We start from the raw sequence: 12,015 nt of genomic DNA, 5'->3' as shown, positions 1-12,015 counted from the left end.
GCCACGGGTAATACATATTTACACTAGTAAATATATAAACACACAAAACAGCCATTGATTTTTTTTTATTTTTTTCTTCAAGGGGAAATGTTATTTTTCTCTTTGTCGTAGTCCTCAACTCTTCAACTTTGCAGAACACTCCCCTTTCAACTCCTCCAACTCAGGGAAAATACAAATAAAACAAAAACAAATACGGAAGGATTCATCAGGCCTGAGCAAAACACTGTTTCAGTAGTATGGGGACAACCTTCCTTCCCTCTCCTGTTTCCCCCAAAACATCCCAAGAGTTAACAATCAACACAAGTCTATGGACAGCCAATAGAAATAGAATACATACAATGCACATTTTTATAAACTCATGTCCATTCTATAAACTCATGTCCATTCTATAAACTCTTTGCTTATATGAATCACTCTTCATTGGTCACAGTTCACTTGATAGTTGGTGATCTCCATTACATTACTGTCCTCTGGTGCTCCCATCACACCCCGAGGCCAAATATCATTGCACAGGAGGGACCAATAGCACAAGGCTGCGTGAGCTGGCTTTGGTACAAACGTGATCAACTGTTGGTTGCCATTGTTGAGTGTGGCGGAAGAGCTAAATCAGGACTGATTCTCCCAATTACAAAAGTTGAAGCTGGAGAAATCATTGAAATGATGAGAACGTTTACTGAAAATTATTCTCGACAAGCCCTTATCCCACTCTCTCTCGGTCCAAACATCAGCAGTCCAGACAGGGCAAGCAGGCACAGTTCCTATTCAGTGTTATTCTATGATTTGTTTTATATTAACTTAAGGCAATCAAACTCAGCTATTAGTACTTCCACTTTTCACTGCCTTGTCCTCTTCACATAGTGTAAATACCAGGGATGTAATTTGTTAGTACTGAGAAGTTTATGTGTGGAAGGGAGAGGCCACGTTAAAGCCTGACTGAGATTTACAATACTGCAGTAGTGGCATAAATAAAAAAAGCACAGTGAATCATCTGTATATGTGTGTGTTTACTGCTATGCTTATGTGAGCATACACCACTCGGGCTCTGCTGCAAAGGCAGCTAATGGTTATTACTTACTATACATGATCACACCTATCGCCAGTTGAAATACTGTATTGTACAATAGGACTGAACAGCAGAATTCATTGGCTGCAGTTGATCAGTTGGTACCAGTGAGCTTGAGCTTTACAACTGGCATTTTACAAGAAAGCGTGCTGGTCTTTGATCCTTTTCATTGGAATGGAATCATCATAATAAGCATAATAATTAATCTGAATCATCATCATAATAATAATAATAATAACGACATTAAGAATATACAAATGATGGATACAGAAGTGATACAAAATACCCTACGTTAAAACAAACAAAAATGAAAACAAGATACCACAATCAGACATGCTTCAAAGCGGTTATGTTTGGCAAGAAAGCAGTTTTGTTGTATCATAAAAACCTCACAGTGAAAATAGTTATGCCCCTTCAGGATTACAAAGCACAGTATTCAGTCAAAATCAATATATATTTCTTTCCTTCATCTATTTCTTCTTCATAGAAGAATCAGGCTGTGTGGTACCACTTCGCTGAAATCCAAGGTTTTCCTCCCTGATGGCTCTGGAACAACTAGCTGATCCAAGTTCCTTAATTTCTATTTGCACCAAAAAATACTTCTCTGAAAGGGAAGGAGCAGTCGATGACAATATACTGTTACGGCCAAAACCAGCTCAAGCTCTAAGGAACCAATCTGACATGAAATGAGGATGATCCCCGCTGGAGCTACTTCCACTCCTCAGAGTGGAGATAAAAATAGAGATTTCAGATATCACCTTCTAATAACATCCTTAGTCGTCTTTAGTAATTTTGTTTAGAGGTTGAGGGCAATATCATAATTTATAGTTAAAGTGATCAGCTCTTTGCTGCCTGAACGACAGACAAAATAAATTAATGGTACATATTTTATGAAAACAATGAAGCAGCCTTTGCTGCCAGCAATTGGGCATAAAGACAGAAGGTTCACGCGTTCTGCCTAAAAAACAGAGGTGGTGATCATTGCTGACTTTAGTGAGAACATATCAAACATGTCTTGCCTTGCTTTCAGTAAATACTTTAGTCTTTGGTCAATATATTCCTCCTCATTTTATACATATATTCATACACACACAAATATGCATGTACATACACACTTATAAACGTGTAATAAAAAGGATATTTGTGCACATATGTATTCACACTTTTTCATAAAGGACCTTTTGCACAAAACATTGAGATCAAAATAAATAATTAATCCAGAAACAAAATATGAGTACCTGTTCATAATTCATGTGAAATAAAAATTGCCTAAAAGAAAAAAACAAAAACAAACACAAAGTAAAATAAAAAGTAGCCTTATGTACAGCGTTAATCTTCTTTTGACACAGGCTAAAAGGCGTTGTTTTAAATAAACAGACTTTGCATCTTTCAAGAAGCCTGAGAGAGAGGCTAGACATGAGGAACACACTTGTCCTGCAACATGTATGTGGGCCAAAATGGCTGTCAAACGAGAAAATTTTCCTCTCATCAAGAACACTTTCCTTTTGAAGTCTTAAAAGTTTTTTCCTCTTTGCTTGGGATTCAAGTGATGGCGTCCTTAGTTTTTAGCCATTTGCTCGCACTGTGAGTCCTCGCTCAGTGGTGCTGTGTCCTTGCAGTGGGGATCATCCCAGCATCTGCTGCTGCCATGGCTGCTAACTGTTGGGCGGTCCATCATTCAGGAAGTAGGTTGTCATTTCCCCTTTTCCTTTGACCTTAACCACCCCACGACACTCTAGCACGTACCCTTTGCTTGCAAGCACCTGGTAGAGGTCTGTAGTCACCTGTGAGCAGAATGGAAAAGGGCAGATTTATGTGAAGTTGTCTAAATATTTAGCTAATAAAATTAAAGAATATGCTTTTTTTTTTTTTTATTTAACAGATATCATGAACCCAGGGTCACAGTGAATGCTCATTTCTGACTGATGCGTAGACTGTACATTATTTTCATTTTTTAGCTGCCTCATCTTCATTTAAAATGTGCAGGTGGAAGGTTACTCATTTCAGCTCTTATGAGGCTAAAGTTTCTCCTGTGGGTTGGGGTAGGAAATAGATGGAGATGGTGGAGGTTGTATTCAGATCCTTTACGTAAGTAAAAGTATTAATACCACACTGTAAAAATACTCTGATGCATTGAACAAATTACTTAAATAAAAGTATGTAAGTATAATCAGGAAAATGTACTCAAAGTATTAAAAGTCAAAGTACTCAATGCAGAAATGTGCCCTGAGACTGTTATACTATTATATATTATATCATTAGGTTATTATTATTCATGCATTAATGTAAAGGCAACACTTTACTGTTGTAGTTGAGGTGGAGCTATTTTTGAACTATTTTGTATAGGACTGCGACTAATGATTATTTTCATTAAGGATTAATCTGCTGATTATTTTCTCCATTAATTGATTGATTGTTTGGTTTGTATAAATTCTGAAAATAGTGAAAAATGCCAATCACAAGTTCTCAGAACCCAAAGTGACACCTTCACAATGCTTGTTTTGTCCAACCAACAGTACACACCTCAAAATAATTAAAAGGAATAATTCTGAAATGACATAAAACCCATTCAACGTTTAATTGGTGTCTCCCTTTAAAAAACCTGTTTGGGCTGAATTTTAATAGTAGTTACATGAAACCTACCTGTATGCGGTCAGGTACACCTGTGCTGTCCATACGACTGGCCACATTGACTGTGTTTCCCCAAATATCATATTGAGGCTTTCGTGCACCAATGACCCCTGCTACCACTGGTCCGATGTTCAAACCTGGGAATTTAAGACAAAAACATTGCACAGCATCAACAAAGCTGCTACTGTTAAGTTGTTATTGGGTTTTTTTATTCAACATGTTGTATCAGCTTACCTATCTTCATCTGGAAGTTGTTGAAGGAATGCTCATTGATGTATTTCATCTGCTCCCTCAGTCTCATGGCATAGTCGGCCAGTGCAGTAATATGGGAACGACCTTCCTTGTCGTAAGTGGAGTCATTGAGACCGGAGGCCGCCATATAGGTGGAACCAATGGTCTTGATTTTCTCTAGCTGCCTAAACTTCTCTTCACTGATGATCTGAGAACAGACAGCGATTCTTTTTAAAATTAGCTGTGAGCGAAGGTCAAATCTACACTTTCACAGAGAGAAACAAATGCAGACACACTGAGCTTTACAAGCATGCCTCAACAAACTTTACCTCATCAAAGTCAGCAATGATTTCGTTGAGCAGCCGGAGACACTCCACTCCTTCATTGTTGGCCTCCAGCTCCACGTAGAATTCAGAAAAATTGCTGATGGAGGCGAACATGACAGCCACACACTCACAGGACTGGTAGTACAGCTCGTCGTTACGCCGCTCACGCGCCAAGAAGTGAGCAGCTACGTCCTTAGGCAGAATATTATGGAGGAGGCGACGATTGTAGGCTTGCAGTTCCTCCATCTCCTCCTTCTCCTCTGTGGCCTGGGAGTGAAGATTCTTTATCAGATATATTCAGCCTTTATGAATGCTGTATAATATAATGTCTGGCAGGGTGCAGATATTCTAAGACATTAATAAACCATGTCGCAGTAAGACAGCTAAATCGTCTTGTTTATTGACTGACAACTTTTGCAGAAACGTGAAGAGATTTTGTTAACATGGTCAGATGGCGCCCTCTAGCGGACGCTGTACATACCTGTAATTTCCACAGGAAGTCGAGGCGTGCGGTAGATTCAACCTGCTGGGCGTGCAGGTACAGTGCCAGGACAAAGACTGTGAGGATCACTGGAGTCATTACCCTCAGAGACACTTTGGTCACAACAAATGGGCTGCAAAGTGATGGACACATTAATGGACGGCAGATTTTGTGAACTGATAATGACAAGAACTTGGACATTGAAATGATAAGATAGGAGATAAAAATCTTCAAAAAGTAACACTGAATGTAATCTTACCACTGGTTTGTAGTTTCATTGAAACTGGACCTAAAAGTGCAAACATAAAAAAATGTAATTCTGGTCAATACAAATAAAGTCATTATAATATGAATGTATTAAAATTGTTTCTTTTGAATCTAAATACAAATTTAAATTCTTACCATTGAGCACTAGTTTCATTTAAATCACTAAAAAGGACAAAAATATACCATTAGAGCAAACTGTGAAATATACAAAACTAACAAAAACATATTACTAAAATAAAATTGTATAAGTCATATAGGCTTTAATTCATGGCACAAATAGGGACAACATCCATGTAGGGCTGGGTATTTTTTCAAAACCAATACCAAAAGAATACATTTTTTTAAAGTAAAAAAGACTCAAGCGTTCAATGCCAACTTTCGATACCCTTGATACCTATTGATAGTCGGTGTTACGAGTATTTTACTCCATATTTAAACAGTATTGAGGTTCAACACCCAGCCCTACATTCAAGACATGCTGCCTAGTTTTATACATACAACATTATCCTGTGCCCCCCCCTGCCATTAGCATCCAGCCTGTGGCACTTACATGGCATTGGAAGTGACAAAGAGGTCTGCGTTGTCGAATAGTGCCACTTGTGGCCACTCCACCAGCAGCAGGAAGGTGAGCTGAATGAGTAGCATGAGGGCCAGCTTCCCTATGCTGCTGATCTGCAGGAACACTGAGCAGGCCAGCAGCGTCAGCAGCACACTGTAGCTGAAATACTGGCACAAACAGGAGAACAGCATCACAAAGAGGTATTATCAACAACAGATCTCAGAAAAAACACAAATGCAAATGTGACATTTTCTTTTTGAAATGGTTCGACCAGTTGCGTAGGGAACACAAACAGTGTGAGTGGTGACATACAATGAACTCACCTCAGGAAAGGGGCAGGAGGGGCCTTGGCTTGGACAGATCTCTAGCCCCCCCTCAACAGACACATTCAAGCTGCGGATCAGACAGGGCGTCACCAGGGCTGCGGAGGTGTTCAGCTTCTCGGCTACGCATTCTGCCAAACTCTTGGTGTCGCAGGCAAACTGCAGCGAAGCCACACGAGCATGCATTCAGCATGATTATCAACATGTATGGTTGGTATACTGAATGGATATGCTATCGCTTTGTTTGGGTTAGCTATTACTTACCATATTAACAAAGGCAGAGATAAAGACGAGGATGATGCTAAATACTCCAACCAGAGTGCTGTTAGTGCGTGACTGGACAATTTTCTTTGAAACAGTCTGCATTGCAGCTGGAAAGAGCTACAAGAAGAAAAATAAATGATTTACACATTAAACATGCAGTGAATGCACAGACGTAATAGCAAAATATCTGTTTGTTTGTTTTGACAAGCTCCACTACCTTGATGCATGAATATATGGCACAGATGAAAAGGATGTTGGCGAGTATGATGAAGATACTGATGTAGATTCCCAGCATGACCGGGGTGCTGCAAGGAAGAATACAGAAACACAGTTATAGAGCAACATTTAGGGTACTTTCACAACTAACTAACTGTTTGGTTTGGTTCAACTGGGCTGGTGTGAAAGCTGTCAATCAAACAGCTGATCTGCTTCCAATTGGATTCTCGTACAGTTTGTTAGTTTTTATGTTTTTAGCATGAATTCAAAAGCTAAACTTCTATTAATCCATCTGCTGATTGTGAACTGTTAAGAAAGCAATCTTGTGAGCTTTCTGTATAAGTGATAACCCGTATATATTTACGCAAGGTCATTTGATAGCCATGGTAAAACATATGCTTGCTTTTCCCTTAATAATCAACAAGTGAAAAGGAGATAAAACAGATGTGTTTTGAGCTCGTACTGAGCTGTATTTTAGCAGTTCCTCAATAAAAAGTGACACGCAACCATACAGTAACTATCCACCTGGAATATTATGGATGGACACGCATATACGAGGTCCTGTTGCAGCATGGACTAATAATTTTCATAATCAATTATTTTTTGGTAGCTTTTTGACAATAAATAAACACACAAGGTTCACAAATACAGCATGACTTGCTGTCAGTCACAGGAATTTGATTTCCCCACATGGGATGACAGCCACCAAAACTGTTAAATCAATTAACTGTTAGTCCGTATAACTTGACAGCTCTTGGTTCACTTTTAAGTCAGTATGAACACGAGCCAGACCAGAATTAAAAGGCATCAAAGTATAATTTTTTTACTCAGTCCAGACCAAATGAACCAAACTACAGGTGTGAAAGCAGCCTTAAACACACACAGTACATATTGGAAGATCTACAGTATGTGAATGTGTGTGGTACTCACTGTGGAAAGATGACAATCTGTATGAAGGATATGAAGCAGAATACTAGCAGAGTACAGGCAACATAGCCTCCAAAACGATCATCCACCTTCTTGGAATACTGCAGCAGGAAAAAGCAGAAGAAGAGAGTCAGATGTGAGCAGTTCCCTCCTCCATACATGAATTATATTGAAGTTGAAGAAGCACAGACGATAATCAGGGGTCTTAGTTTGAACCTTTTTCTCCAGGCTAGAGGTCTGGAAGGTAAGCAGGAACTTCTTAACGTGGTCTTTCCTTAGCTGGTCAATGCTGCGAGCGTCAATGGCTCGCCCCAAAAATTCATCCACCTCATCCTCCGGGTTCATGGCCTCCTGAGCACCACGGCTGCAACAAGATAAAGGGGTTAACAAAATCCAGTAAAGTAGTGCAGCAGTTTTCACATGTGTAAGCATCAAGAGTCAGTACTCACTTGTCTTTACTGGAGGTCTCATCAATCCCCTGAAGAAGAGCAGACAAAAAATATGACTCTCACAGAAAAGTCTGGCTCTATCACCACGAAGGAGTGTGTTGATGTTGAGTCTCACCATTTGTCTGAAGACTTTGGAGTCTTTGGTCCTGGAGAAGGTTCTGTCGGGGACCCAGCGTGGCATCAGCCCCTCATTAGAGTTGGCTCTCGTCCGCTGCATCTTAGCCATCATCGCCTTCTCCTCCTTCTGCTCAGAGGGAAGAACATGAAAGCTTGACCAACTGTTCTCATACAACACAACACAGTGAATGACAATATAAGTGCCTAAAAACACTAGAAGAAGTCTTTTTTCATTCAGGCTTATATTACGCCCACGAGGGAGAAGCGTACAGTCAGTTCAGGATCTAGAAGATTACTTCATTCACAAATCTGTCCACTCTCATCTGTTAAGGTTATGCCTCTACGGTTCTGCTTCCTTCACGGTTCTTCATGTTACAGTTATTCCACTTACACCACCACCAGCATAAAGTATCTTGACCTCACTTAGTTACTCAGTGGGGATGTATCTGTCAAATAATTTTGGCCCAGTTATGAGGTTCTTTTAGCCTTGGCACTGGCTAAAATATTACTTATTTGAATGCGGTTGTTGCCGCCAGATTTCCCGTTGCAAACCTGTCTCTTATATACTGTTAAATGGTTTTATCTGATATGTTTTGAGGGAAAGGTAATTGCTGTATGGATTATGTTCACTGTCAGCGTTTTTCTAGTCAACAAAGTGTTACTTTCTTGCACAGACCTCATAGGGAGGTGGCTGGAGTAGATGATGGAGGATTGAGGATCACATGCTGCAATCTGCATGTAGTTGTAGTAGTAGTAACAAAAATTAATAAAATGGAAAGCGTTGACATTGAAAGTTTGTAGATACAAGTATTTCCTCATTATGTTGATGGAATAACGTGTGACCTGTGTAGTAGACTTAACATTACATATAAAGTGTGGTGTCATCACTAGATTTAAGCAAATATGTTTCATTCTATATTCTCAAGTTTTCCATTCAAAAATTTATTTGAAAGATTTATTTGTCACATACTTCTATTTTCAATATGTGCAGTGAAATGCACGTATTGAAGGATGCGCTAAAAGGCTTATGTGCAAAAATAATAATTAAAAAAAGGGTAAAAAAATAAGGATGAGAAAAAGGAAATATAAAGGATAAAATTTAAAAGATAAAAAATTATAAATAAATGTCTAAATGTATAAATATTAAAATGTTAAAGTGCATATTTTCAGTATATTTAAGTAAAATATTTAAATGTTCTTTTTTCCTGAACATCCATAACAAACCTATTATATCCTTATTGAGCTGTGTGTGTTTTTGTGCGCTGACCCGTTTCTGGCTGCAGCCGAGGACCAAGAAGGTCTCGATGCTGTTCTCCTTCAGATACGCATTCCTCTCACCTCCAAAACCTGGCTCCACCTCATAGTCTCCATTAAGATACTGTAAGGTGGCCTTAGTGATGTGGATCCGCCTGCAGAGACAAAAAGACAAGGAATTTCATATAAAACCTGCATGTGTGTGTGTGTGTCTGTCTGTATTTTAGTGCGCAAATGGGTGTGGGTTTTTTTTTTTTTACATCTTTATTGGTATTGGTAATTACTGATGAAATAGTTATATAGATAAAAGTTATGCAGTATTTTTAAGTGAACCTCCTTCACTTTATTGGTTATAAAGAATCTTGAAGGGTCTTTGTAAACATGTTTTTATCAAATAAAAGAAATTCTGCTGGTCATCAGTAAATGGTGTTGGGTTGATAGTTATTGTACATTGTGATGGTTTTTCTAATATACAAACTGTGAATGTGTGTGTGTGTGTGTGTGTGTGTGTGTGTGTGTGTGTGTGTGAGAACGTCTGATTAGTTCCCTCACCCTGCTTTGCCTCCCGCCTCCATGTGATTGGCCAGCGTGACATCGTTTGACCACACGTCAAACTGCCACTTCCTCAGTCCCAGCACGCCACAGTGCACACGGCCACTGTGAATCCCAACGCGCATGTTAACATTGACCCCCGTCACCTCCCGTACCAACCTGCAGACACACAGAAGATCAGTGTCTCCTCCACAGTGGGAGGGCAAAAATTTGCAAAATACATCAAACAAATTAACTCCAAAACAAACACCACACACACATATGCAAACACTCTTTCTACTCACGAGATGGCCTCTATCATGTCAACACCCATCTCCACACAGCAGTGGGCGTGGTCAGCCCGGGGTTCAGGCAGCCCGGACACACAATAGTAACAATCACCCAAAATTTTAATACGTAGACAGTGGTTCTCCTGAGAGAGAGAGAGAGAGAGAGAGAGAGAGAGAGAGAGAGAGAGAGAGAGAAAGAGAGAGAGAGAGAGAGAGAGAGAGAGAAAGAGAGAAAAGGGAGGACAAAAGATGAAAAGACAAAAGAATTATTATTATCAATTATTCACTTTGTTGCAGAGAGTTAGATGAGAATATTGATACCACTGTCATGTCTGACGATTAGCTTAGCTTAACATAAAGACTATCAGCACCTCTATTTCCCAAAATGTGAAACTTTTCCTTTAAGAAAACACAACACAACATGTGAAGACACAGACACAGGAGAAAGGACACTGCGTGTGCTCCTTACCGATGCCAGCTTGTCAAAACGGGCAAAGAGTTCATTGAGTGTCATGACCAGCTCCTGAGCTGTGCACTGAGAGGCCAGGCTGGTAAAACCCTCGATGTCTGCGAACAGAATACTGAGGACGAGATCAAGGGGTGGAAAGACAGTGTGAGACAGAAAGAAAAACACTATTAATCTTCCACTATGATTAAGCATCTTCATTTAGGTTTGGTGTTGAAGTTTTAGCATTAGCAATTCTATGCACCGTTGATTATATTTTCATCACTACACAGCAGCAGCACTGTATTGCAGTATGTTACTATCTGCTGACCTTGAGAGAAGCAGGAAGTCTGACCTTAAAGTCTTCTGAAGGAGATCTGTGCCAGTGTAATGTGTGTGTGTGAGGGACAGAGGGACTGTGTACTGTGTGTTTGCTCAGTGCTGTAATTGAATATGTGCTGAAGCTCTCCATCTTTGGGGATTATCTTATCTTGGCTGTTGGTGATTAAGTATTCCCTTACTAGTGTTAATTAGCCTCCACTCTGCCAAACCACTCTACCCTCTTGTGACTCTGTGAGCGCGCTTAGATGTGTGTGTGTGTGTGTGTGTGTGTGTGTGTAAATCATTCTCAGGAAGAATTAGGTTAAAATGTTTGCTTTGTGTTTCATTTTATGGGATTAAGTAATACATCTTAACATGTATTTTTGATGATGACATGACATGATACATCATACTATATCATATCATGTACTCTAGGCATGTCTTACACAAGATTTCCACCCTACTATACATAAAAAAGGCTGATAAAATAAGTGAAATTTGAATTCATGGGTAAAAAATTAAATAAAGCACTGAGGGCCCAGTGTCCCGGCTGACCTGACATTGTCATGTTTCTGGATATAGATCTTATGGAACATCATGTCTTCCTTCTTGGCATTGATGTCAGCCTTCATCTCCATGGCAACATGCCTTGGCAACACTGAAAGCAACAGACGCTCCTGGGAAACACACAAAAAAGAAACAAAATGCAGATTGTGTCATTCACAATATTGCTGTCTATGTGTAATGTGTCAAGTATGCACGCACGTGTGTGTGTGTGTGTGTGTGTGTTAGGATAAGGATAAGTCTGGTGATATTCTTTATTTTTCTTTTTGTCAACAAATCCCATGAAAAGACAAAAAACCTACAATGAACTGATCCTCTTACAAGTATTGTCTCTGTATACAAAGCCTGGTATTCCTCTGTGCCATAGAGCTCCATTGTTGTCCAAAAACTATTAAAAACACATCAATGAGCCACAGTGTCGCACTGGGTGACATGTTCCTTCATTATGATGAACATGAGCACTGTAGTTTATTTTGAGTTACTCCAAAATACACCGTCCTGCTGCCATAAATACTCACCTGCACACTGAATGTGAGTTAATTTATGGGTGAAAAAAGTGCCCAGAAAATGCATTATTTACTTCTGTTTGAGTAACATTTGCTAAAGCTACAGTGCACCGCTGTTTCAGAAAGTTACCAAGCCCTTTAAAAAAATTTAATTATATATTCATGACCAATTTTCAGGGAAGGGTAGGGAAGTCAGAAAGTATTGAGAAAAAGGCAAATACATTGTTGGTTTTGGTCTTTTCATGGGACT

General features: G+C 39.5%; 1 protein-coding gene across 3 annotated transcripts in view; it reads right to left on the bottom strand.

The window, feature by feature from the left end:
- Positions 1-49: 49 nt before the first annotated feature.
- Positions 50-12,015, bottom strand: part of LOC122883618 (adenylate cyclase type 6-like) — a 36,771-nt gene continuing 24,805 nt past the window's right edge. For all 3 annotated transcript variants that reach the window (XM_044212572.1, XM_044212570.1, XM_044212573.1), the window contains 20 exons: positions 11,251-11,372; positions 10,399-10,510; positions 9,945-10,072; positions 9,661-9,819; positions 9,122-9,263; positions 7,853-7,981; positions 7,738-7,766; positions 7,505-7,652; positions 7,292-7,389; positions 6,363-6,450; positions 6,146-6,262; positions 5,882-6,040; positions 5,550-5,725; positions 5,135-5,161; positions 4,992-5,021; positions 4,733-4,865; positions 4,255-4,518; positions 3,929-4,133; positions 3,707-3,831; positions 50-2,847 (listed from right to left, as the gene is read on the bottom strand). In XM_044212572.1, the coding sequence (XP_044068507.1) occupies positions 2,719-2,847; positions 3,707-3,831; positions 3,929-4,133; positions 4,255-4,518; positions 4,733-4,865; positions 4,992-5,021; positions 5,135-5,161; positions 5,550-5,725; positions 5,882-6,040; positions 6,146-6,262; positions 6,363-6,450; positions 7,292-7,389; positions 7,505-7,652; positions 7,738-7,766; positions 7,853-7,981; positions 9,122-9,263; positions 9,661-9,819; positions 9,945-10,072; positions 10,399-10,510; positions 11,251-11,372 (2,520 nt within the window). In that variant the 3' untranslated portion in view covers positions 50-2,718. The remainder of the gene's footprint in view (positions 2,848-3,706; positions 3,832-3,928; positions 4,134-4,254; positions 4,519-4,732; positions 4,866-4,991; positions 5,022-5,134; positions 5,162-5,549; positions 5,726-5,881; positions 6,041-6,145; positions 6,263-6,362; positions 6,451-7,291; positions 7,390-7,504; positions 7,653-7,737; positions 7,767-7,852; positions 7,982-9,121; positions 9,264-9,660; positions 9,820-9,944; positions 10,073-10,398; positions 10,511-11,250; positions 11,373-12,015) is intronic.

Source organism: Siniperca chuatsi, linkage group LG10, assembly GCF_020085105.1.
Source record: "Siniperca chuatsi isolate FFG_IHB_CAS linkage group LG10, ASM2008510v1, whole genome shotgun sequence".
In the NCBI taxonomy this organism is placed as follows: Eukaryota; Metazoa; Chordata; class Actinopteri; order Centrarchiformes; family Sinipercidae; genus Siniperca; species Siniperca chuatsi.
This window is presented reverse-complemented; position numbering and strand designations above follow the sequence as displayed.